We start from the raw sequence: 26,883 nt of genomic DNA, 5'->3' as shown, positions 1-26,883 counted from the left end.
AGTAGCGACATCTTTTTTTTCAAAATTTCTACATATAAAATATTCTCTTACATGGTAAAGCAGCCACGCTCGGGTTGATAAATGCCACGCAAAACGCTTCTAAATCTCAAATTTTAAAAATAAATACCTTCAGAAACACCACTCTTATTTCTATTAGCCAGTTTTAGGTTCTGATGAATCATTTTGCAAAGGTAAGTGATAATTTTAAGTTTTAAAGCTATAAAAATGTGAATAAGCCTTGGCTACGGTGCTGAGGGCTCGCGGCGGAGATTTCTCACACGTGGTTCTAAGTTTTAAAACGTTCGCGCACGGCTTGCGCGCATTCATAAGGCATTTCGCGAAATTTATGTCAAAATTGCATAGTTGAGGACGTAGCCACTAGGAGGTGCAGATTTTGAATACCTACCTCTTAATAACGGGTATGTGATCGTCAAAAATTTGGCCTAGACCTTTGCTTATGGGGACCTTATGATAGGCTTATCATATAAGGGACCCTATTCTGTAAGCAGTTAACGATCGAGATCTCTCTCGATCTCGAATCGTTCTCACGAGATGTCGAAAAACGCTATTCTATAAAATATTTGTCGAAAAATGCTACTCGAATTCGATGGACTTCTCGAAGTCGATCTCGTCGTGTCCGAAGCTTACGAGATCGCTTTCGACAGAGGTTTCAACCAATCATCGAGCTGGTAGTTCTTTTTAACTCCCTCCCCCCACCCTTCTCCCGTGTTGCCAAAAAGCTACCACTAGTCCACTACCCAAACCGTCTTTCTTACTTTCTTAGGGAAAAAAAGCAATGGCGCTTGCTATCGCTCGGCTTGAATTGTTCATGATGAGACAAAAATTCCACTATTGCCTCTTGCTGGGAAACTGAAACACGACTTTGTCTCTCCGACATTGAAAAAATTAGTTCAGCGATTAATTTAATTCTTTATAGAAGATAATTCTAAGCTAATAAAAGAAATTTCCCTAAGAAAACACAACCAATTCTTTACACCAAAACTTTTTACCAAACCATAAATCCTTTGGACTTTAAATATATACTGCAGTATTACAATGAAAATAAATATCCTTTCTCTAAACTATAAAACATGGGCGTTTGTAATCAGCTGTTTTTGTGATGGTGTATTCTTATTGGTCGGAAAATAGAGAGCCTATGCGCGATTACAACCGGAAATATGTAGAACCCACGTGGTCTACTCGCTTGTCGAGAGTCGAGATGTATCACTTCGAAGTCGATTTCGATGAAGTATAGAATAGCGTTTATCGAGAAATGACTTCTCGATCGAAGTGATCGCCTTCGAGATCGACTTCGAGTCGACATCGAGAGTGAGATCGAGATAAATTAGAGAATAGTCTCCAAGATATCTCTTACGAGATAAGTATTTATCTCACTAAGCCTGCTCATGTTCCCACTGATTGAGAGATTTTTCTAAAACTATTACTGTGGGAAAATACTATTTATAAATTTATAGAAATCCCTACGGAGTGGAATTTTTATATTTTTCGCAGTCCTAACATTACCGAAAGTTAATAAGCCTTAGCTACCTAGTGCTGATAAATCGACCAAGTTGCTATTCCTTTTCTATATTTTCTACGGTTCTATCGAGGACTCACGTGCGGCATGAGTTGGTCGGTGCTTCCGACCCGCGTGACTTTGTTTCGGTTGATGAGTTTCTTGACAAGTTTTTCGATTCTTTCGTTGAATTTCATAAAGGTGACGTAGGCGGCGTAGCAGAACAGGAGCGTCAGGGCTTCGTACCAGAAAATGGTACTGTCCGAAAAGCAGAGGATCAGTGTGATCAACGAGACGGAGTAGAAGGAGACGTCGCGGAACAGTGGCCACCAAGTCAGCTCCAGGACGGTCTTGCTGAAGATGGCGCACATTGAAATTACAAACAGGATGTTGAACACGGCCGAACCGACAATAGTCCCTAAGGACAAAAAAAAAACAATTAGCGAGTTGGGCCAACTCCTTCCAAGAAATATGTACATCGATAGACCAAATCACAAATTGCTTACAGGATTAACTTTTACAGGAAGTCCATTAGAGGTTCTATTTTAATGCATTAGAATCAACTTTTTAAATAACCCAAGTCTTACGAGATGGCGCCAACAGTTTGAAACGTAGCTCAAGTATTTAAATCATACAAAAACAGCAAAGATTTTTAATTTTTAATTTATTTTTAATTCCGAATTATTGTTTACCTTTTGTTTGTAAAGCAGCGCTTTTAAATGCTCGCCATCTAGTATAAATAAAGCATTAAAATTGAACCTCTTAATAGCTTCGCTCAAAATGTTTGTTTAGGAATTGGCGAATTGGACACAATGGCGATGTAAACTGAAAAACGATCGTGGCGTGACCGAGCTATAGTCAGTTGCAGGCTAATAAAGACAAAATATTTAGTACAGTCGGCGCAAGGATACCTCAGACCATTTCCGGCCAGTCGACCGCGCGAAATTTGAATTTGGCCACTTTACGGTCAATTTCAAATTTCGTGACTTTCATCGTATTTTCGCGCCATCTAGGAACCGAAATTGGAATCTATTTTTTAATTTTATGTTGTCATGAGTTTAATTACTGAATACAGCCGAATTATTTTGCTAAAGAAGGTTCGATAATGGAAGCTCTAAATATTTTAAATAGCCCAAGAGGTTACTATAAATAGCATGATAAAGGTTAATTGTTAACAGGTAAAGAGGAAAACATAATTTTAAACGTCTATAGCTCATTAAGACAACGTTACCCCCCAGAAAGCGTGGTAACTATTTTAAAAGAAACTGCCGATTTAACTGGTAAGACGTAAAAATAAATTAAATAATTATACATACTATTTTAAATTTAAGAATGATAGGAATGCCTTATCTTTTAAATTTGCTCGCCGCCACAATTATGAAATTTAAAAATAAAGATTCCAATTTTGGTCTCTAGATGGGGCTAAAAGACGACGAAAAGAGCAAAATTCGAATTTGACCGTAAAATGGCCAAATTCAAATTTCGCGCGGTGGAATGACCGGAAACGATCTGAGGTATCCTTCCGCCGATTGTACTATATATTTTGTCTTTCTTAGCCTGCAACTAACTATAGATGTCCTCTAAGCAGACGGCACCTAACTATTCCATTGGTAGTCTTAACAACGAGTATTTATTCTATTGATAGTCTTGACAACGACTATTTATTCCATTGGTAGTTTTAACAACGAGTATTTTTTTCATTGGTAGTTTTGTCAACGAGTATTTATTCCATTAGTAATTTTGACCAAGAGTATTTATTCCATTAGTAGTTTTGACAACGAGTAATTATTCCATTAGTAGTTTGGACAACGAGTAATTACTCCATTTGTAGTTTTGACAAGGAGTAGTCTCGAAACGAATGACACGTGCCGTCTGCTTAAAGTTTCCTGTTGCTTACCGATGCCCACGTCGTCGTTCGATATAAAAACTCCGATGACCGATGTAAATAACTCCGGTGCTGACCCTCCGGCGGCCATGAAAGTGGCGCCGGCCACGTCCTCGGAGATGCCGGTGATTTCGGCGATGACGTCCAAGGAGGGCACGAAGAATTCGTCGCAAACGATTGCTAAGGCGACGAACATGTAGACCATGCCCAGAACGTGGAAAACGACGGCGCCATGGCGCAGTTGCTCATGCGTGAAGAAATCCGTTGGGAATTGGCCACTTGTCTTTTCCGTCTCGTTTGTGTCGTTTTTGGGAACTTCGACGGTGGCCAATAACCTCCGGAAAACTTGCCGCTGTTGGAGATAGTGGTCTAAGGAGGAAAAGTCCGCTCCTATACCGAAAAATAAATACAATTTTATATATATACATTAATCTTGTTCTTTTGGGTGTCTGAGGCTTTTGGCTGACACCACCCATTTGCTTTTAATTAAAAATAAGGTCCATATAAACCAAAAACTACTAGCACATTTCTCAATTCATTTCTTTAAAGGGAGTATACCGTGTTTTCAAAATTGGTTGATAATAATTGCGGGGAAAGTAATTTAATTTCGAATCTCCATTTCACACTCCGTGAGTCGTTTAGGAGAATGTTCTTTCAACGAATCATTTTCCATTAAGCTAGGAGGACCGCCCGCGTTCGAATTTGGCATTAGGTGATATCACCTTTCACTCTAAATGTTAATCAACAGACCTCACAAAATCGCGAAATTCGTTTATCCACCATCGAACATCTTTATACTCCGTTTAAGGATGATTTATACTGAGGCCAATACACCATCGCGGTGAGCGCCGACCTTACATATCTCCGTTAGGCTCGATCAAAACCTTTTTTGCGTCATGGAGTCGTGATGTGAAACAATTTGAAAACACCACTTGGTTGGCAGTGGGAGAATGGGGCTAACAAAAAGGGGTTGACACTAGTGTTTTTTCGTAGGTGAAGAGGCGTTATGACACAGATTGTCTTGATTTAGGGCATGCTTTCTCTCTCTCTGACGTCATAAGGCTGATTCCCTCGCGAAAAGAGACCCCGTGTCGACCCCTATTTTGTCAGCCCCATTCACCCGCTGACATCACGGTGACGCTTTAAAATCGTATTACAATACGATTCTTTAAATTTTCTCAGTGTTTGCGTCGACGCTCGCCGTCTCAGGAGTTTTGCCTTGATTAAAACCAGACTTTAGTTTCTAACTGAAATGCGCTGGTAGCTATCTTTGGGGAGCATTACCGGAAGCGGACTGAAGGCGGAAGTAGTCTTCTAAGGTGTGGTGTAGTGGTGGCGTCCGTAGCGAGTGGGTGTCCTGGAGGTGAGGAGTAGAAGAGGGAGGATCCGCGGAAGGGGGGAAGCGCGGGCAGCCGCCCAGCAGGCTGAACCAGTTCAGAATCGCGTAGAAGAGGACTAAAAGGATGCCGACGACGAAAACGGCGATGGGATTGCGCCACCTTTTCTTGCGCGGGGGCCTTTTCCGGAGCAATTCCGGCGGCGGTAATTGATGGTTACAAGACGAGGGGGAGGGTGAACTAGAGTAGGATCGCGATGGTGGCCTGAAGAGGGACTCTTTGGCGAATCGTTTCAGGCTTTCGAAGCGCCTCGAAGCCAGCGTGAACCAGCGTTCCAGGAGGTTGTCGCCGTCCATTGGGAAGTAGGAGATGTCTCGGGGTCCCGAGTGGCGACGGCGACTGGCGTGTCGACACCAACACTGGCACGTGTGTTGGCGGTGGTGATGGCTGTACGGGGAGGTCGTTTTGGCGTAGTTCTTCCCTCCGTCGTGACAACTAGGAGCGGAAGCGACTGAGAAGGAGTTGGTGGTGTAGTAGGCTTGGGGGTCTCGTTGCATCAGCGTCCGCAAAGTCTCTTCGTAGGTCGGTGGCGGACCGCCCCTAACTTCCGCCGCTTCCAATTCTTGGCTCAATTTGGCGAACCGTTGCCGCTGTGACTGCTGCGGTAGTATTAATAAGTTCCTCCTCTCCATTTTGACGGTTAAACTTTCGACGATATTTATACGTATGGTACAACGGCGATGATTATTTTTCGGTGTATGAGGGGTTTGGAAGAACCAGAGGTCTTACCGTCATCTTACTGACGAGAAGGACAACTTTTTTAAATGATTAAATCGTAACATTGAGATTGCGCTTGGATCTGTAGTGTGGCTACTCCGGAGAAGGTCTTCTTCAGGTCTGTCAGAATGTCCTCATTCGCTTTCCTTCTTCTTTCTATGATAAAATAAAAGAAAGAAAAAAAACTATGTCAGAACGTGGAACCATAAGATTTTCATATTTGTCGGGTAAGTTTTAGTTCCCCTTCATACGCAGTGCCAAAAATTCATCTTGACTTAAAGCATATGTTTATAATATACTATATCCCTATAAGTTAGAATCCGACATAGGTCTAACGTTAAGAGCGATTTATCCAATAAAAAATCAGAACCGGTATACGACACTCCCTGCGGCGACTTTTTGTCCTATCTTTTTAGCTTCTTCAACTTCCGTCGGTAGCGTAAACGGCTATCTCCATGGATACGAGACGAACAGAAGCGCGCAAAGTTAACACGTAGAGCGGAGCTAGCCTAACGACCTTTGTTTTAAATTTTTACATGGGCGGCGATGGGTTTGTTGGCTTGCGAAATCCGATTTGGGAGAAATTTAAACGAAACAACTAATTTGTCAACATTTTGGAATAATATAATATTCATTTCAATATGAACAGGTATTGTCGTTAAATATTCGTAGTATATAGCGTAGTTAAGCCTAACGTGACCACTCGCGTTAGACTTAACGAGCTTCCTTCCCGTCGTTCAAACGAAACCGGATTTCACAGGCAAGCTCATATTTCGATTTTTCGCCTACAGATGACGGCACATCGCAACTTCGACGTCTTGGGATAAATCGCTGTTAACGCAGAGCCTATGTACGATTCTAATTTATAGGGAGCTATTATATTATAAACATGTGATAAAAGTTCAAAGTGGGGGCCAAGGGTTGGTGAAAATTTAGTACAGTCAAAGCTACGCCCAAGGGGAGGTTGAACACGCAAACCCTGCCCTTGTTTATGCCACTGTAGTAGCAAAAACTCCTTGGGCATTAGTTTTTAAGATGCCAGTGAAACTGGCTTGTGATGCTAAACATTTATCCAGCTTTACCGTAAGTTTGTAATTACTTTGCGTAAGTGTGTCAATTCCGTAATTTCCGCGTGTCAAATTATTACTTATTGTCATGACGACTCATTTTTAGTGCACTTTGTAAGTCATTTCGCCTGAAACCCTGCGACGTCGCCATTGTAATTTGCCTATTGATAAAAAACGGTAACTGTCATGGCGGCCACTATTGACACTACAGCTGTGACGTTACAAGTTTTCAAAATCGTATCAGACGACAACACTCTATACGAGCTCTGTACCTTTGCCGAGGCATAGGAACGGCGCGATATAACTTATTTCGAGTCACGTATTTTTATCGCTAGAGGCGCTTATCATTTTGGGTATGACGGCAATTCTACGTCCCAAGCTCACATAGCTGTCAGTAATATTCCGACTAACTGACACACTTATGGAACATAATAAAAGAAGAAATAAATGATTAACGTGGAAACCTTTAAAGGCTACGAATTTTAAACGAAAAACGCTTGACACGCGATGATATCCGTCGCACGTTTATTAAATCTCTTCGAATAGTCTTAGTCGATAGCTACGCCGCAAAATTTTCGTTTTGAAAACGAAAACATTTGAGAGAGTTGGCCGTTTTCGGTCTATCGAAATCTGGCAGCCTTGCCTGCCTTCCGGCCTGTATCTCCATACCGAAAATGGCCGCCGATTACGCCACCGAAAATATTTTACTAAACTGATCGGCGGCATTTTTTTACCGTTATTTTGAATTATCGACTAAGGCTATTTAAAAACGTGAGTTTAGGTTTATCCATTCCTAACAAGTAACAACCACGTGACCAGTTGAATTATTTCAAATCAATTTTTTAAGGTGTATTATAGACTTGTGATGGCCAATAAAATCTCGTCATTACTCGGTATAAACGTTATCTCTTCCAGAGGTACGTTTTTTTAAAATCCACTGTGCACCGTTACTATGGTTACTCCTCGTAGCGGAGGAACCCGATTCCTTAGGTACATGTACAACATCTCGAGTTAAACGCGATGCCACGGAAGTAATAATGATTATTTTTTTGGAGAAATAGCTCCTGTCCTATTATTTAAGCCGGTTCCGCGTCTTCTTCTAAATTTAATTAACCTTACCCCGTCTAGATAGGCTTTCCTATCACGCTCACGTTGCCCTCTGGGGAGATATAGCGAAGGTGCTTGCGTATAATAATAATAAAATACCGGCACTTTCTCTTTGGGGCCACGGGAAACGGCGGAACCTTCACGCTGTGGGCTACAAAATTAATTTAACGTCACTCTTATTAATTGCCTAGAACGCTTTCCATCGTCCGTGAGTTAGAAAAGTAAAACCAGAAGTATATAACGTATCTCTTAAGAGAGAAGTATAAATCTCCCTATACTACTAATGTTATTCATTTAAAACATTATCCTTCGCAGGATCCCGCTGATTTTTCAAAAGACGTTTCGGAAAAAAATATTAATGGGGGGGTGACGCGTAAAATGATGGAACCCTCACTCATCAAATAAATGTTCCCTCAAAAAGGCTTAGGTGTGCTTACGAAAATTGTGGATCAAATTTGTTTTTAAAATTATATCCAAAACTGGGTAGATCCAAATTCAACTTTGATCGAAAATGTCAATCCAAAATGTGTGGTATTTGATCCAATTACAAGGTATGAAATTCAAATTATATCTAAATTATTTGATTAAAAAAGAAATGGATTCAAACTGGTTGTGTCTTTATTCCAATTAATTCAAATTTGCACGCTAGACTAAGTCATGTAAGAAACAGTAAGATGTATATTATGAACATCTGCTATAAGGAAACCAAATTTTCTAGTGTTCCATATTTTAGAAACCCGAGTCTTAGCTAACCAAAAGATTGTTCTCGCGTACTCGGATAGTAATAATAAATTGAAGGGGGTGAACTATTCTTTATAAAATGGTGGGAGGCGGATCAACCGGACAGTTCCCACAAAGTCGTGCCGGGGGTACTAGTATAATGTTTGCGATTTGTACAGTCGTACTCAATTACTTTTTTTTGCCCCTAACGGTTTTTCGTTCTTTACTAACGTTCCATTTTGGGGGCCCGGCCGGGATATAGATCAGCTGCACAGAGAGAAAGAGACAGAGAGGTATTATCTATCAAACTCCGGGATAGGTTTTCGACGGTCGTGTGTCCTTTGACCATTAATTTAATTGGTGACTTCCTGTTTCCAAGTAATTCGAAAAAGGGTTTATGTTATATACAATCGCCATTCCACGCCAAGAATTTCATTTTATTTAACGGGATTAAATGTGATTTTCTAACGTCTGACGAATTATTCGTGAGGAGAATTATTTTGATTGCATTAGTCAACCCAATTTATATAACAACAGACTGAAGAATTTAGACCCATCAGACGACTCGAGACGAGTTAGTTTTTTGCAAAGTTGAAGATAGTTATTTAGAGCAGTCATTAATGCAATAGATTTCTTCCAAAAATTTAACATCCTTGGCCTCGGTAGTCCAATGGAAGCGGCAATTGGTTGGAAACCCTACAGTCGATTAAAGGCCCTATTAAATTCGTTGACACCTAAAAAATAGTCGACCTGATTAAGTAGTTAACAAGTTCGTCGCAAACGAAGTTGGCCTTGTGTGTATCTTCCAGGTAAGGAATCTCCTTCTCCATCTAATTTTTGCTTGAGACCAAAGACTGGAAAATTAAAACGCTTCTAAAAAGATAAAGATAACGCTTACTTCGTCGAAACTATAATTATTTAGTCGGAATATAAAATTTACTATTATAAACAATCGCTTGGTTTCTAAAGGTAATTATTTTGAAATCTGACATCAAAAACCCGTTTTTAGTCTTTTTTATCGCCATTACCGTAATCTGGTTGTCATTCTGCCCACAAAGAGAAACAAGCAACTAGCTTGTCTTCGTGGACGCAATTGAAATGGCCTTTAAAAAAGTAACTAGGAGTACTTAGTGAATTTGTTTGCTTTTAAATATTTAACTGCCACCCTAATTTAAATCTACCACCTATTTATGAGTAATTAAATAAAACAAATCGGTAAATTTAGTTTTTAGTTAAAAAATTGCACAAATTTTTAAATAGAATTTTCCACAACTATAGTTATACTAGTTGAAAGTATAAAAGCGAGCTTTCTGTGTAGCTATACTATGGCACTATACAATTGAGCCGAATGGAGGGTTTCCGTTTAAGAGAAAGCTTGGGTAGTAGATCAAGCTAGCAGACCTGGAAAGTAGACTGCCCCATTTTCATAAACCTAAATAAGTTCTTGGTAAGAGAAGGGACATTCCTCATTTCGCCGCTGCCCCCCCCCCCTTCCGAACAACAGTAATTTAGTTGCCAGTAATTGGATTGCCATTGAATCGAAACCGTAAATCTTCAATGTTTCGACGTGCCTATTATAATCCATTCTTTACTTCTCTCTTTCCGCGAATCGATCCGTGAGAATGACCGCTTTATTTCCCCGACCTTTTTTACTCCGAATGTCCGGCTGGCGTCGTTATGGGTCTTTTTTCGACCGCCCCCCCCCCCCCGTGGGCAGCAATTCCTTCTCACGCCATTCTAATTACTTCGAGCACGCGATAATTATTTCTTTCCCACGCTGCACTCGGCAGGGTAGTTATTTCTTCCGAAAGAAATTTCGTTCTTCAAGTTGGTCAAGGTACGCATATCGCGTCCGCTGCTTATTATGAACCAGAAACGACAAAGGCTTATATAATATTGACACCCTTTTCGCTTTACTCTGCTTAGCGCGCTTTTGTGGTCTGATCGGCACACGGCCGCTTCTTTTTCGAGTCTTCTTGTTCCGAGATATTCTTTTAAGGCAGCTTATAAGACAGGTCGCACCGAGAATTCATTCGGGTTAGCGGAGAATACGTAAGGCAACATTTTTAGTTGGATTAGTTTCTAGTATGTTTTATCAAAATTTTATCCAGATAAGATCACAATTGAACAGATTAAATGGGGATAAAATACAAAATAAAATAATTATTGCAAAAAAAATTGTATTAAATCTTGTACAAAACTACATAAAATTTTATTGAATTACAATATTATGGATAAAAATGTTAACATCTCGCAAAGGATCAAAAAATCGTTATTCTGAATTTGCTAAATCTTTCTAGATTAAAACTATTTTGGATCAAAATTTTATCCTTTACAGATTTGATTATATCCAATATTAATCCTATGTCCAAGTCTTTGTAGTAAAGTACTATGTCCAAGTCTTTGTAGTAAAGTACTATGTGCAAGTCTTTGTAGTAAAGGATTATATTATGAACTGTTACAATATGGCCTTGCGTTTTTAGAACTTTCCATATTTGCCTCGCAAGCCATAAAGCCGCGGCTATAACCCCGGTTTTCACGATTCCCGGAAGATATTCTCCACCTACACGGACTGAGATCCCGCAATCTTCTTTCCCCCTTACTCGAGGAAATGCTGAGGGGCGTGGTTTTTCTTCCGGGAATCACGAGGCGAACAGGGGGTTTCCCGCGCATTCTCCGTTCACCCGAATACATTCTTAGGGCTTTGGATTCAGTCTGTCATGTGAGCTGTCAGGGTTTGAATAACGGCTTTTGGATGGTCATTATTTCTTTTTACGGGTTTTTCGGGGGTTTTCTGGCGTAGCGGAACAATGGTTTTAAGCTACTCTTTCTGTTATTGTCTTCCCTTGCCAGAAACCAAATGACATTTTGGGGCGAATATTTTCTTCTTGCCTTTCTAGTGGATTCGAATTGAGGCCGGATATTCTCGATATTTTAAGTTCTTCGAGGTAGGTTTTACGATAGGTTGTTTTGATGGTGAGAATTGTTTCTCGCTCGTCTTTAGGGTTTTATTTACGCTACAAATATCATTTTCAACTTTTCGTAAACAACACGGCGCTCGGTTTAGTATAGCAAGTTTTGAAACCCTATAGCGCTTCAGTTTTTGAAGAAGCTTTTTTATGGGGAACTTGCGATATTTAAATATTTCTAAAACCTAATTATCCTGCAATTGAATAATGACACATAAATGGTTTAAATTCACAGTATAAATTTATTTTTAAATCCAAAATTTCGGAGCTTCTCATTTGATTTAGTTTTTCCAATTATACGATTCAAAATTAATCACATTTATATCAGGATTAAATAATTTAATAATCGTTTAAATTAAATAATTTATATCAGGATTAAATCATTTAATAGTAGTTTAAATTAAATAACCTATATCAGTATTAAATTATTCAATAATAGTTTACGTTAAATAATTTATATCAGGATTAAATCATTTAATAATACTTTAAATTAAATAATTTATATCAAGATTAAATAATTTAATAATAGTTTAAATTAAATAATTTAATAATAGTTTAAATTAAATAATTTAATAATAGTTTAAATTAAATAATTTAATAATAGTTTAAATTAAATAATTTAATAATAGTTTAAATTAAATAATTTAACAATAGTTTAAATTAAATAATTTAATAATAGTTTAAATTAAATAATTTAATAATAGTTTAAATTAAATAATTTAATAATAGTTTAAATTAAATAATTTATATAAGAATTAAATAATTTAATAATAGTTTAAATTAAATAATTTATATAAGAATTAAATAATTTAATAATCATTTCAGTTAAAATAAGGATTAAATTATTTCAGAGTTGTTGAAGTATAATATATAGAAATATAATTTATTGAGCGATATTTCAGTTAAAATAAGGATTAAATTATTTCAGAGTTGTTGAAGTATAATATATAGAAATATAATTTATTGGGCGATACGTTTCGAGAACAACGGCTAAAGCAGTTCAATTGTTTAAGGGTGTCCTAATAATCGAACTAGTATTTTGCTCCGGTAAAATATGCCCAATCAATTATATCCGAATTCTTAGTTAAACATTTTCCGAGTTTAGTCTTCATTTTGGCAACGTCAGTTATAAAACAAGTGTCGATCGAAGAAAGAGAGCTCCTCTCTACACTCGGCTCATTTCAGAGGAATCCTCTGCTCGAGCGACTCGAGGAAAGAATTTTCTGATGTAGTTAGCGGAGCAAAATAGGTCGTGTAGGACTCCGTCGAGAGAGCCAGCGAATCCCTCCCTTCCAGCCGTCTTTCAACTAGCAGCGACCTCTTCCGGACACGGCTTTCAAAATTCTCTGGCCTTCCGCGGGGAGGATACTGAGAGCATTGGTCCGTAACATTTGTATTTTTCCCCGGAGGCTCTGTCTTCAAAAAGGGTTTTCAGTGAATTAGCACTCCTGTTGGCGAGATAGCCCTCTTCCATTTCCCTCCGTTGAAACTAGAGGGCGTAACGGAGTCGACCAGAGAGAAAGAGAGATAAAAAGGAAAACCGTTTTAACTCGACTGGTCTCGGGATCCGCTCGCTGCGATCGTTTTTACGAAACTTTACTTCGCGGTCGTAATGTTATTTAACAATCGACCGAAATGTTTTCTCGTTGGCGTCAAACCGGAAAATTTCATCGCCCGCTGTTTTTAGACCGACGCATCGTAGATGCCACCGCAATTATACTCTGAGAAAGGGACATATATCATAAATTTGGTTTTGGTTTACATCATTGCCAAAGGTAGAGCGGCCCTACGATATCTGAAAACTACCACAATATTTATAGAGAGATACCTCTATCTAGTGAGGTTGGAAGCGTAATTTTATAATAAAGTTAATATTAAATTAATTAAATTACCACTTAAGTATTATTACTGCGCTTCTATCTTAAAATGTTAGGTTTCACGACTTAAGCGCCGGACTATACTTTGCCCAAAGTAACTTGTCTCTCTCTCCTCTGTATTGAGAAGAACGACGACAACTGAAAAGCGTCTGCTTTTTCTCAATCGCTAGCTCGTAATTGTGTCAGCTCTCGTGGGACTTCAGACGGCTTTGGCTCGAGATCATATATTACCACGTAGAAAATTAAAGGCCTAGTTTTGGCGATAGTACGAGGCACTCAGACTACGTACATCCAATGGGACTCGTAGCGGCACACTACAAATGTTCGTCACCTTAAGGCAGCGAATACATTTTCGTGGCGTTATCATACTTCCGATAATGTACATTTTAACGTGCTTTTATGTATTCGTAATTATTCGTCAAATAATTAATATTTCAACTAAATATTTATTTAAAGCTTATACAAACTGGCAACAGATGACACATTAGCTGAATATATCGGTCCCTAATAGCTGACTTTATCGGTCGCAAATAGCTAAGTTTAATGTTCCCTAATAGCTGAATTTATCAATCGTTGATAATTTAATATATCAGTCCCTAATAGCTGACTTTATCGGTCGCAAATAGCTAAGTTTAATGTTCTCTAATAACTGAATTTATCAATCGTTGATAATTTAATATATCAGTCCCTAATAGCTGACTTTATCGGTCGCAAATAGCTAAGTTTAATGTTCTCTAATAGCTGAATTTATCAATCGTTGATAATTTAATATATCAGTCCCTAATAGCTGACTTTATCGGTCGCAAATAGCTAAGTTTAATGTTCTCTAATAGCTGAATTTATCAATCGTTGTTAATTTAATATATCAGTCCCTAATAGCTGACTTTATCGTTCGCTAATTGCTAATTTTATTGTTCCCTAATAGCTGAATCTATCAATCGTGAATAATTGAATATATCGCTCCCTAATTATAATAACAAAATTTATTGGTCGTTAATAGCTGAGTCATTAATAGGTAAGTTTCGGTTGTTAATAGCTGAATATATCGACTCTAATAGCTGAATTCATTGGGTGCTAATTGCTAAATTAATTGGTCGTTAGTGACTGAATTTGTCGGTCGTTAATAGCTGGATTTATTGGTCGTTAATAGCTAAGTTTTGGTCGTTAATAGCTGAATATATCGAACCTTAACAGCTGAAATCATTGGGTGCTAATTGCTAAATTAATTTGTCGTTAGTGACTGAATTTATCGGTCGTTAATAGCTGGATTTGTCGGTCGTTATTAGCTGGATTTATTGGTCGTTAATAGCTGGATTTGTCGGTCGTTATTAACTGGATTTATTGGTCGTTAATAGCTAAGTTTTGGTCGTTAATAGCTCAATATATCGATTCTTAACAGCTGAATTCATTGGGCGCTAATTGCTAAATATATTTGTCGTTAATATGTTAATGTATCGATCGTTAATATGTGAATTTATCGGTCGTTAATATGTGCATTTATCGGTCGTTAATAGCTGAAATTCAACCGTTAATAGGTGATTTGTCCTAGGCGAGATGCGGAACCCATTATGGTCTGTTAGGTCGGGACCGTCGAGTTCCCTTTAACGGGGTGCGAGGAAACTGCGATCGCGGTTTGCCTTCCAGATTAGTCGCGGCGCTGGGATGAAACACACCGGCGTCTATTGATTCGAAGGGTGTCTATCGGCGCTGAAGCAGAGGCCGAAGGAGAAAGGATTTTGAGCGAAGCGGGACAGAGTAAATCCTATTTATAGACCAGAGAAAGGCTAATTTCTTTTGTTCGTGCCGCCCCGTTTCGGATCAAAGGCAACAACGGTGCTTGTCCAGATTAGCCCAGTCTCGCTGAGTGTGTTTGCTCGCTGGCGATAGTCAGACAATATTAATAGTAACTCTGCTCGAACAGTTGATGAATATTCGCCCTATGTACATTTGTTTCCGTATACGCGTTCTTTTATCGCACGTGCGGCCAGGGAATTAGCTTGACATTTTCAACACGATATGGCTTTGCTCAATTTAATGATGTAGTTTTGAATTGCTATAAAAATGGTTGCTCTGATAATTGTAAACATTTTTGAGTTGGATAATTTAAAATATTTTCGAGCTTGATAACTGTACATTTTCCTAGCCCGATAATTGTACAATTTTCGAGCCTAATAATTTTTAGAGTCTGATAATTGTAAATTTTTCTAGCCTGATAATTGTACAATTTTCGCGTCTTTAATTTAATGAATTTGAGTTTGATAATAGGCGCTTAAATAAACCCCTCTCTGTAGTGGCGTAGCTAAGACCCGCGAGGCCCCCCCGCAAAACAATATTCGGAATTTTATCCGGTATCTAGTATATACTTTGATATGAAATTAGGGGGCCCCTAAAGCTCCGGGGCCCCCCCGCACTGCGGGGTCTGCGGGGGCCTTATCTACGCCACTGCCTCTCTGACCGTCTTGCCCCACTGTTGAAAAACGCTGCCAGATCTATGCATAGAAAATTCTCAACTTTGGCTAGACACGAGTCTTGGGCCCGCTAAAAGCGGGCTTACCCCACCGATCCGATCAGAGCTCGCTCTGATTATCGATATCGAAGTTTTTGGCGGGTCGGATCGGGATTTTTACATAAAACTGACCAGGTCGGGTCGAGCTTATATATTAGTGATCGGGCCTTCAAGTTTCTATTTTATTGGCAACAGCAAATCTCTACATACAGAAAGCGAATCAGGCCCGTAACCAGCCGCCAAAACTCGGGGGAGCTCAAATGTTTTGGGGGTACCAATGTCTTGATAATAAAAATCTTAATTTTTAACTCCCACTCCAGAAATTAGTAAATATACCGAAATTGGCTTTATTTTGTTATTTTTTAAATTATGAATTTCGACTTCGTTGAAAGCGTACATTTTTCATTGGGTAGACGAAGACGCTTTATCGCCAGCTGCCGTCGGATGGGGAAAATTCAGAAATTGTCTTCCCCCCTGCCCGTAAAACGTTCAGCGTAAAGGCTCGTCCAATGAAATTTGTACACTACACTGCGTTAGCATGTTTAAAGGCTAGCTGCGTTCTCCTTGTGTTTGTTGCTCCTAGGTGCAAGCGTATACTATAAACATAAAACGTTTTTCGGGTCGGGCCGGGTTTTAATTTTATCGGGCCTGTTCGGGTCGAGTTCAAAATTTTTAAAATTTTAACCGAGCCGGGCCGCGTGGGGTCTAATAATTGTAAAAATTTAGTCTAATAATTGTAAAATTTTAGTCTAATAATTGTAAAAATTTAGTCTAATAATTGTAAAATTTTAGTCTAATAATTGTAAAAATTTAGTCTAATAATTGTAAAATTTTAGTCTAATAATTGTAAAAATTTAGTCTAATAATTGTAAAATTTTAGTCTAATAATTGTAAAAATTTAGTCTAATAATTGTAAAATTTTAGTCTAATAATTGTAAAAATTTAGTCTAATAATTGTAAAATTTTAGTCTAATAATTGTAAAAATTTTAGTCTAATAATTGTAAAAATTTGGGCTAATAATTGTAAAATATCGAGTCTGATAATTGGTAAAATATCGAGTTTGATAATTGTAAAATATCGAGTTTTATAATTGTAAAATATCGAGTCAGGTAATTGGTAAAATATCGATTTTGATAATTGTAAAATATCGATTTTTATAATTGTAAAATATCGAGTCAGGTAATTGGTAAAATATCGAGTCAGGTAATTGGTAAAATATCGAGTCAGGTAATTGGTAAAATATCGAGTTTGATAATTGTAAAATATCGAGTTTGATAATTGTAAAATATCGAGTCAGGTAATTGGTAAAATATCGAGTCAGGTAATTGGTAAAATATCGAGTCTGATAATTGATCCTATTTTAGGGTGTAAATATTTATTAATACAGATGAAAAATTCATGAAATCCTGTATCGCAGATAAGACGCCATTTTTCAGAGAATATTTTCGTTATTTTTGTTCCAAATATACGTGTCACTTTCCTTTAAAATTCGGTTAATAATTTCACCCAGAGTTTACGACAAATTTCGAGCTCCATTTTTTTCTTCCGGAAATGAATTGTCAAAATTCGGTATTGGTGTAGTTTCGGAACAATAATTCCAACTTTTGTCCCACCCCTCCGTGTCCGTACGATTTAGGTTAAACCGGAGCTTGTTTGTTGGAATAATTTCCAGGCGCGGAAATATCGGTTCTAACGACCATTCAGGGACGACGCCCAACTACCATAACCGTAAAAAAGAATTAAAATAAAACCGCAAAAAAAAATAGAATAAAAAAGCCAGCCGTAACGGTATAGGAAATTGCGAACGGCTGATTGGCCAGAAGACGAGTCTTCAAAATCAAAGAATGTATAACGCGGCCTGCCGTTCCGTGGCCTCATTTCGGATCCTCGCCTAATATTACCGGCTTATATTTCAGAGTTTTCGCCAATCGATTAACGGAGGGGGGTCCTTAGTCGGCACCCCCCCCATCTCCCCCGTTCGCTTATCTTCTGGTTTCTGTCCCTACCAGGCTACCATCCGTAATTCGGTCGTAAAAAGAGTTCTTATATGAGAAATAGCTCGTTTTGCGGAAGGGATGACTTTTTTGGGTTATACTTTATATTCTCCGTCATATTTTTTGTACCCGGTGCCCGCTTCCCGGGGGCCTTATTTTCGGTGTCGCGTGGGAAGTTTAAGGCCTCTCTCTCCATCCGCGCTGTAATTCCGCAGCCTCTCGGATTGCGGTTTCGCTCTAATCCGAAGTTCGGTTCACGAGGATTTCGTTTGACGCGCAGCGGCCTTCCTTCAATTACCCTAGTAGTCGCTGCGCCGGGGCCCGTTATCGCTCTCCTCCCCCCCTTGCACCAACGCTGGCCGACTATTGATCATAATAATGTCGCGTTCTAATCTCGGAAAGCGTGGCTTGGTTCGCTTTCATTATGGGAAGACTGTGATAAATTGCGGAACAACAGCGCGGATCCATTCGGGAGGAGAGCTTTGCTAAACTCCCGGTTATCTCCTCCTCACATTTTAATTTCGACGAATATGAAGTTTGGGCAAAATGTATTTATTCGTATTTCATCTTTGGAGAATTTGCGATTCTAGGAGGGGTTGGAGGTGTAGGCAGGGTTGCCACAATATTCGCAGATTCAAATTCCCTGACTATTCCCTGTTTTCCTTGACCATTTTAAGTTATCTCCCCCGACTTTTTAAGGCCAAAAGTAGATAGTTTATACTTATACTTTAGTACAAAAGTTATTTCAACGTTAAAAATTCTTTCAAGGATCTAAATAATAATAACAGAATTTGCCATAGATCTAGAATAAAATTACCTTAAAAAATGGTGTCAAAATTAAACTAAATTCCCTGACTTTTTACAAATTTTTAAAATTTTCTGACCTTTCCCTGGATTTTTCGGCCCATTTTTAAATTTCCTGACTTATTCCTGATTTCCCTGTTTTCCCTGACGTGTGGCAACCCTGTGTAGAGATCAACTATTTGAGATACTACGATGTGTTTGTCGTTGATGTATAAACATTTTCAAATTCTAGTATGGGTTTAGGGTTATGGCATCAACTATTTCAGATTCTACGACGGGTTTGACGTTGAGGCATCAACTATTTCCAATTCTAGTATGGGTTGGGGTTGTGGCCCCAACTTATTTCAGATTCTACGACGGCCGGTTGGTCGTTGAGGGATCAACTTTTTCCAATTCTAGTATGGGTTGGGGTTGTCGCACCAAGTTATTTCAGATTCTTGGACGGGTTTGAAGTTGAGGGAGCAACTATTTTCAATTATAGTATGGGTGGGATTGTGGTACCAACTTTTTTAGATTCTACGACGGGTTTGACGTTCAGGGATCAACTACTTCCAATTCTACTATGGGTGTTGTTGTGGCACCTAGGAGCAACAAACACAAGGAGAACCAATAAAAAATGTACACAAGAAAATCCACAAATTTTTACGGGTTGCGTTCTCCTTGTGTGGGGTGTTGTGTTTGTTGCTCCTAGGTGGCGCCAAACAATACCTTATTATAACCGGGTGTAGGGCACCACGGAATCACAAACCAAATTTTGTAGAACTCGGGCCGAAACTGTAAGCGAGGGGCTAACCACTCTTAGAAAGTCTGTACATCGATTACGCCGGACTACGCTTAGATTAGCACTGCCAAAGGCAGGGACTTCAAAGATTACGCGTAATCCCATTAGTAGAGTGAAAGGTACGGCTCTGTACACCGATTACGCGGAGTGATCAGCCCCTCGACTGTATAAGAACGTATAAGGAGTATCCAAACAAACAAACACTCATACAAACATGATCTTTTTATCGATGTTGAAAATTGTAATTAGTTTAATTTAACTTTTCAGCTATTACTTTAATCTATTATTTATCAGAACCATGACTAAGTGGAGGCGGGAAGGAAAAACATTGGAGATAAATTTTCCGTATAATAACACTGAATCGGCAATCAATATTGGATAAATAGGGTTGTCCGACTAATCGATAAGCGAACCAAAAGCATACACTGAATACTTCTTTTTCGCTTTTTACACAATCCCTAACTACCCACAATCCCGGCGGGATGTGTGTACTAAGATCACGTACCGTGTAACCGCCGCCATGGCCGAATCTTCAATCCTCAATAGCCCAATATTCATTTTGGCACTAGGGGCCCACAAGTTAGTCATTTGCCCATTTTATAATTTAAGTAGATTTTTTTAAATTAAGACCGACTTTGTTGAATATTATATTTTTTTTTTGTAGTACTGATCATTTCTGAACAACTTTTACGGTTTCATTATGAAATTTTAATTTTAAATGAGAGTTCTAACGAATTCGCGGAGCCCCACTACCCGCGTACGCACTATGGTGATATTTTAATTTCCTAGCAATTCCAGATTCAGAATACAAGTGCCATCTGTCTCCAAATATTTTATCTTCGACCTTGGAACCTCTACGAACGTTGTCCAATGTCTTCTACAGGACATTGTACAGGGCCGTGCAGAGGGGGGACAGGAGGGGCAAAATCCTCGGGGCCCGGTACAATAGGGGCCCATCGGCACCCCCTCCCCTAGAAAATTTAAGTTAGATGACATAATTTTCTCCGGGGCCCGAAATATCTCTGCACAGCCCTGGCGTTGGGTACTTTCGCTGTTCTTTTTAGGGCACCGCACAGTGGCCATGGTTTTTTAATTGAATGAAAATTATTCTTCGGTTGTTAATGCTTAGTGGGTTAGTTATGTTAAGCGAAATGGTGATTGAGAAAAGGTTTTTAATATACAGGGTATAATGCACATGGTGATTTAAATATTGATCATAATTAATGAACAGGGTGATTAATAAAGCGTGGTCAAGGGTTTTTCTTTGAGTTAAAATTACTCTTTAAATAATGTTTTTTTTTATATTCCGGGTCGTCAAAAAAACGCTCATTTTCGACAAAATTCCTTTTGTGTTATTATAGTACGTTTATTAAGTTAATATACGAGGTAAAATTGAAAATTCGTTAAAATTTAAATTTAATATTCAAAACAAATTTAATAGATTAGTGGGATTGTGTGTACCCAAATTTCCGTGACATCTAGTTTATCCCTTATTCCATTTCTACGTTATGACATCATAATACAGCAAAATTAATATTTTATTAGATTTTTAAATATAAAAGAAGTTGCTTAACACCGTAAGTAACTTAATAACGTATGACAAGTCCTATTATCCCAATTATAATGTTCTACTATTAATACTATAGCCGGTTTCAACACTGACCACATAAATAAAACATTTCTTAATATCCTTATGCTTATAAAAGTGGCCTTAGACTCCGTTTAGTTAACTTTTTAGGTGAAATAAACATTAAAATAAAATTGGTTTCGTGAGCATCGTCTGAAATATGCAAGTTTTAAAATTGAAACTATAGCGCTTCCAACCTATTCTCAGATAACAGTGGCGTTATCTGAACCGAGAAAATTCAGATATCAGATTTTCCGCATTTACGTTCAGATTATCAGATCAGTTGATATGGATCCAAATGCAAACCAGATAGTTTAAACCCGAAACTAGTCTGTATTCATTGTAAACCAACAGACAGAAGGTGAACAGATTTTAGATTCCTCACCGTTATCGATTTTACAGATCTTCAGATTAAATTCCTTTCAAAAATTTTATTTCCCGCTTAATTTTGGTTTGATTCTACAAAATTTTATCTAAACCTTCTTTTACATACAATCAGTGAACCCTAAATGGAAAATTATTAGAAGCCTTGCGCTAATGAAAAGATTATTATGGAAACCAAATCCCATCATCGCGAGGCGGCACCATCTCAAAGCCAGAAAAGTTCGATGAATTCTGCGTGATATCAAACAGACTTCCATTTCCCATCTATATAGTTAATGATCGCCTCACGGAGATGGAAGTGACGTAATTGACGTCATATCCCGCGAACAAGGTTTCTTTAAAAATACCTTTATGTCATGCTTATGAGTGATTATGTTACATATAAACGTATAAGTCAGATAAATTTGATGACTAAGGGCCAAAGAATCTTTGGGAAAATTCAAACCCAATTTCAGGTAGGTCCGTATCTCGTGATACCTGATCCGATCAATCATATTCAGGAATATTTCCAGCCATATTTTAGAAGACTACCGCGAGAAACTAGTGAAATTCAAAAGATTCTGTGCCTCTTAAAGTGTGTCAGTTAGTCGACATAATTACTGACAGTTACGTGTGGAGTGACCGCAAACCGATAAGCGCCTCTACCGAGGAGTATACGTGACTTAAAAGGGTACTCTTATTACTTTACTTATGGTAATACAGGTATAATACGTGGTAGGATGCGTACTATTACTACTTTTCTTTTAATTTAGTTTCGCGTTAATGTAAATTTTGTAGAAAACTGGATAATGCATCTAATGGAAATGAGATTTTTATCATAGTTGAACGATGGGAGGAGAGTGTTTCATTAGCAGATGTTATTTACTCAATTCTTTCCTTCGACAAACGCAAACGGGTGATGTGTGCGCTTTTACGTGGGCCTCTCCAAAACCTATTACGTCTGTACTAGCGGTGTAAGAAATATTGACTTAAGTCCCGTTTTCTCTCTGTCAGTGAGCAAACCACTTGTCGGCCTGACGGAACAATTGCCCAAGACCATTGTGAACCTATGCTCGGAAATTTGTCACTACGTTACGTATATTGTGTTTCACAAATTTGTGAAATTAGAAGTAGATTACACCACTTTAGTAATTCGGTCTGACGCGCCATATACTATCAGAAATGAGAAATGCTTCGTAGGTAATTTCGTTTTCTCCCGTCCTACAAAACTTAAATAGTATCTGCTTTCAACAAACTGTCGTAGATGGCGCCATAATAAAAAAATAAGCAAATCACCGCCTTAGTTTAAAAACCAAATAGATCGTCTTACGTCTTTTTACTTTTTATGTAAATAGTTTTGAGTTTGCCGTATTTTTCTTAAATATATTTTTTAAAAGGTACTAGGGCTGCTTTCTGAGTTACCTAAATAGTACTGCAGTCAAACATTGTTTTCCAACACGGGTTCGCAAAACGAGTTGCTTCGTTTTCTTAATGGAGATAAAATAGTTTAGTTGACTTCTCGTCTATAGCACTCGTAGAGTTATATTACACACTCAAATTCGAAATAATTCGGTAGTTCGCCATCATTAATAATTAATAAATCACGTCTTAATAAACCGAAAATAAAACATAAAACAAGGAAATAAATCATCGAGAGCGAAGACCTTAGAGGTTCGATTTTAATGCTTTTATTTATACTAGATGGCACCAATTTAAACTTTACGGTTGAATGAGAATAAATATTTTCGGATTTATTTACTTCTAACACTATCTTGTGTGATTTTTTATGTAAAAACTATAAAAAAAATTCTATAAAATGAAAGTCGGGCCAAATTAATATTTGTCGTTGTTTTTTAGTAATTTCAAATATCTACGTTTCAAACTGATGGCGCCATCTGGTAAGTCTTCATGAATTTAAGAATTGGAATCTAATGGCGTTCCGTTACGTTAAAAAGTCAGTCAATTAGGTGAACCTTTAGTATGTCTACGATGATGAACAAAAATTTCACCATTTGAGAAAGATTCGATTCAATTAAATAGCGTTGTACCATTTTTATAATATTTTTCTGAAACATGTGCTTTTCTAAGCTCCCGCTAATCTTTCAAAACACGTATTGTGTAACGCTAAATACATCATATTGTGGCTTTCTTAAACTCTTAAAATATGTTTTTAATATACGTAAATATCCCTCTCCGCGGGTACTATGTAACCAAGGAGGGGTTATACAATCACCGTGTCTGTGTGTGTGTATGTACGCAGTTTCTTTGAATTTGTTGTTGATTTTAAATTGTGGCCAAACTGCCGTGACGGTGAGCGTTAACGGATAATATTAGCGTTTGTGGTCTTTTGGTGTTTTGTTCGTCAACGCTCACGGCCCCGACGGTTGTGCCTTAGTAGTCGTTTTCGAGATGTTGCGATTGTAATGTAGATGTATATTTGTGACGGGTTGTGGTTTTGTGATGTTAGTGTTTCGTTTCTGTTCTACTCTCCAACGTCTATGTATTGACTTTTCGAACGGACCGATTGCTGAGGGTTACGATAAACGTCTCAACGTCCATAAGGTGGGGTGGCCACCAAATTTTCACGGTATACGTCCTATTATCAAATTGCGATCGCATCGGACGGGTTTTGAACCCGGACCCTCCTGCATGGCAGGTGAGTGCCCTACCAAAGAGCCACCGATGCTTGTTTATAACCGCTGTTTACAGCCTTGACAAAAGTCCTTTCCGCTGTTATAAAGTTATTAAGGTCACTTAATCCTATACCGTTTTATTACCTCTCCGAGGTACTATGTAAACTAGGAGGGGTTATACAATCACCGTATCTGTCTGTCTGTGTGTGTGCGTCTGTCCTGCGAACGCGTTCGCATTTTCGGAGCAAAGCGTAACCATTGCGTGTAAATTATATTAATCTTATATTTAATTAAATATTTATAAATTATATAAATTTTATATTTAATTAAATATTTTAGTACTTTAATGTAAAATTTGATCGTGATCAGGAATTGAACTCGGGTCGCATTGTTACAATGCGGATAGCTCACCGGGAAAATATTAAAGTAAAGGAACCATTATGATAAGGCGGGTTTTTTTACTAAACGGATGAATACAATATCTGTATATATTGTTTATTGATCTTGTTAAAGTCTAAATATTTTACGTATGAAAATTTAAAGGTCAAATCTTGTTTTTAGCAGATAAAATGGTTAAACGGTAGAACCCGTTAGGTTTTTGTAATTTATTTCGTTTTTTCAGTCTTTTTTTTATCTATTGCGTGTGTGTTTAGCGTATTAGTTTTCAAGGGTAATAGTTCATTTATGAAGAAAATATCGAGTTGTTTACATAGTGGTCTGGGTTTTTAACTGGGTCGTCATTACTTCGTAATTTATTTTAAACGTTTTCTCGACTGATTAAGATGTTTAATGCAGTTCATCAATTTGGTTCGTCTGTTTTATTTATAAAGAGCCCTAACTATTCCGTCTACGGTCATTTATTGATATACGAGCTGTCAAGGGGCTTTCTGTGCTTTGTGAATGGTAAGTTTTTCGCTTCTTGTTAATTAATTTTGTATTGGTGTGGATATTTGGACATCTACGATTAATAATGCAGTCATTGATTTCCTGGGTGTGCGAGTCATTATATGATATTGGAAATTGGACGGTATTGGTCTTTTTCATGCGGCGTGTGTCACAACGTCAACTGGAAGTCTACGAGTCATCCACTACCAGATGTCGAATATAGCTCTTCTACGGTATCTTCATCAAGGGCGAGTGTTGAAATGAAATGAGCGTTAAAGATGCGGCAAGTATTTCGTAAGCGAGAAAAATACAAATACCCTCTGTAGATATTTCTTTAATTAAAATTTGCTTCGTATTTATTTAAATGATAAACTTGTTCTGTAGATAGGGTTAAATTCAATTGTACATTGTTTTAGTACGTCTAACTCGCTGTTGTAACTACTTAATTTATATTATTCTGAATAAATTAAACTCTGTTGTTTCGTCTCAATTATTTTAATTATAATTAAAATTTTATACCGGGTGAGATTGAACCGGGATTACGTTTTTAGTAAATAACTCTGAATTGCGGAGATATCTTAAGGGTCATCTCGAGAAATTAATACCACTAGGGACAATTCTTCCGAGGAGAGGTATATTTTGGCTTGCCAACTTGTTACACTTTACATCGTTATTCGGAATAAATCAGGTGGAAAGATAGCAGCGATGTGGTGTAAGCATACACAATTTTTCGGAAAATTCCTATCAATTGAAATTGGCCTCGAGCCTGCGATGGTACGTGTTTCATTTTAATAACCTAGATGTACAGGGTGTTTCAAACATTTTAAATAGTTTTAGGGGGTGAGTGTAGAAGTATGTCTGTTTTTTCCCCATTTTCCTACGAAGAGTTAAAAGAGCGCCAGAGAGCTTCAAAGTGTGGCCAGCCACTGGAAGTAGGTTGCAAGAAGCGCAAAACCAAGCAGCAGGGAAATGCGAACATTAGGGTTTGGGATCGTGTGATAGGTAAAAAAGGACTTTGTAAACAAATCGAGGTAACCAGCGTAAAAACGTAAACTTAAACAGTATTTAAAGTCTCTGCTGCTTGGTTTGGCGCTTGTTGCAGCCTACTTCCAGGGGCTAGTAGGACACACTTTGAAGCTCTCTGGCGCTCTTTTCACTCTTTTCACTCATCGTAGGAAAATGGGGGGGAACCGGGCATACTTCTCAACTCACCCCCTACAACTCCTTAAAATTGCATAACCTTTTGAAACACCCTGTATACTTCGGTCGTAAGATATATCTTATAAACCTCTGGTATTACTATTCCTTAGCATTCACCAGCAATGAATCCCTAGCTAAATAGCCAGGAATATGTAAAAGGTGTCGTTGGAATATGTCTACTACGAGGCGGTTATTGAGATAAAGCTGTAGTTTTTGGGGGAAATGAATTGGAGCGTAGCCTGCGCTCTGGCAAAAGGCAACTGGCGATACGTAAAACAGACGCGCGTACGTCATCGTCGCGAAGCTGTTGTCTCTCCAGTTTTCGACGCTCTTAACATAATGAAAATTAGCAGCCTGGTCGACGAAGAAACAAAACCGTGTACGTTAGAAGACGCGCTAACGAGGTGGGTGGCGTCAAAGAGGAAAACTGAAAGTTTTATGTTGATGAGGTCTTGTCTTTTAGGCAGGAACTGGGTGGGTGGCGAAACCGCGAATTTAGGCCAACGTCGTAATTTATATGTCATCGGGAAAATATGTCAAATTGGCCTTCGACTATAAAAATCTTCCCGGGTATATGGTGGCCTACTCTCGGAAATATTTACATTTTTCCGATATCAACGGTGCCCCTTCCGATTCCCGGATATAAATAGCTCCAGTTTGTTTTTTATCCCCGGTTTGGGAATATATTTTAATGGCGGTGCTTTCGGTAACTTATTGACCTTGACGGATTGGGATTTGACGGCGGTATCAGCTCGCGAAAAATAAACATTTTTCCGAGCCGCTTTCTAGAGGATGTAAAGGTTCGTCCCACGCTACGTACCTTCTCTCAAATCC

The 26,883-nt window shown here is 38.2% G+C and overlaps 1 protein-coding gene across 3 annotated transcripts in view; it reads right to left on the bottom strand.

Annotated features, from left to right (window-relative positions):
- Nckx30C (solute carrier family 24 member Nckx30C) overlaps positions 1–26,883 on the bottom strand; it is an 87,378-nt gene that overhangs the window by 30,863 nt on the left and 29,632 nt on the right. For all 3 annotated transcript variants that reach the window (XM_090179976.1, XM_090179977.1, XM_090179979.1), the window contains exons 2-4: positions 4,686–5,671; positions 3,414–3,791; positions 1,618–1,934 (exon numbers count right to left, since the gene is read on the bottom strand). In XM_090179976.1, the coding sequence (XP_090036102.1) occupies positions 1,618–1,934; positions 3,414–3,791; positions 4,686–5,430 (1,440 nt within the window). In that variant the 5' untranslated portion in view covers positions 5,431–5,671. The remainder of the gene's footprint in view (positions 1–1,617; positions 1,935–3,413; positions 3,792–4,685; positions 5,672–26,883) is intronic.

The sequence above is a fragment of the Leiobunum rupestre genome, chromosome 6, assembly GCF_980474605.1.
Source record: "Leiobunum rupestre chromosome 6, qqLeiRupe1.1.hap1, whole genome shotgun sequence".
Lineage (NCBI taxonomy): Eukaryota > Metazoa > Arthropoda > Arachnida > Opiliones > Sclerosomatidae > Leiobunum > Leiobunum rupestre.
Note: the sequence above shows the minus strand (reverse complement) of the source record. Positions and strands in the feature narration are given on the sequence as shown.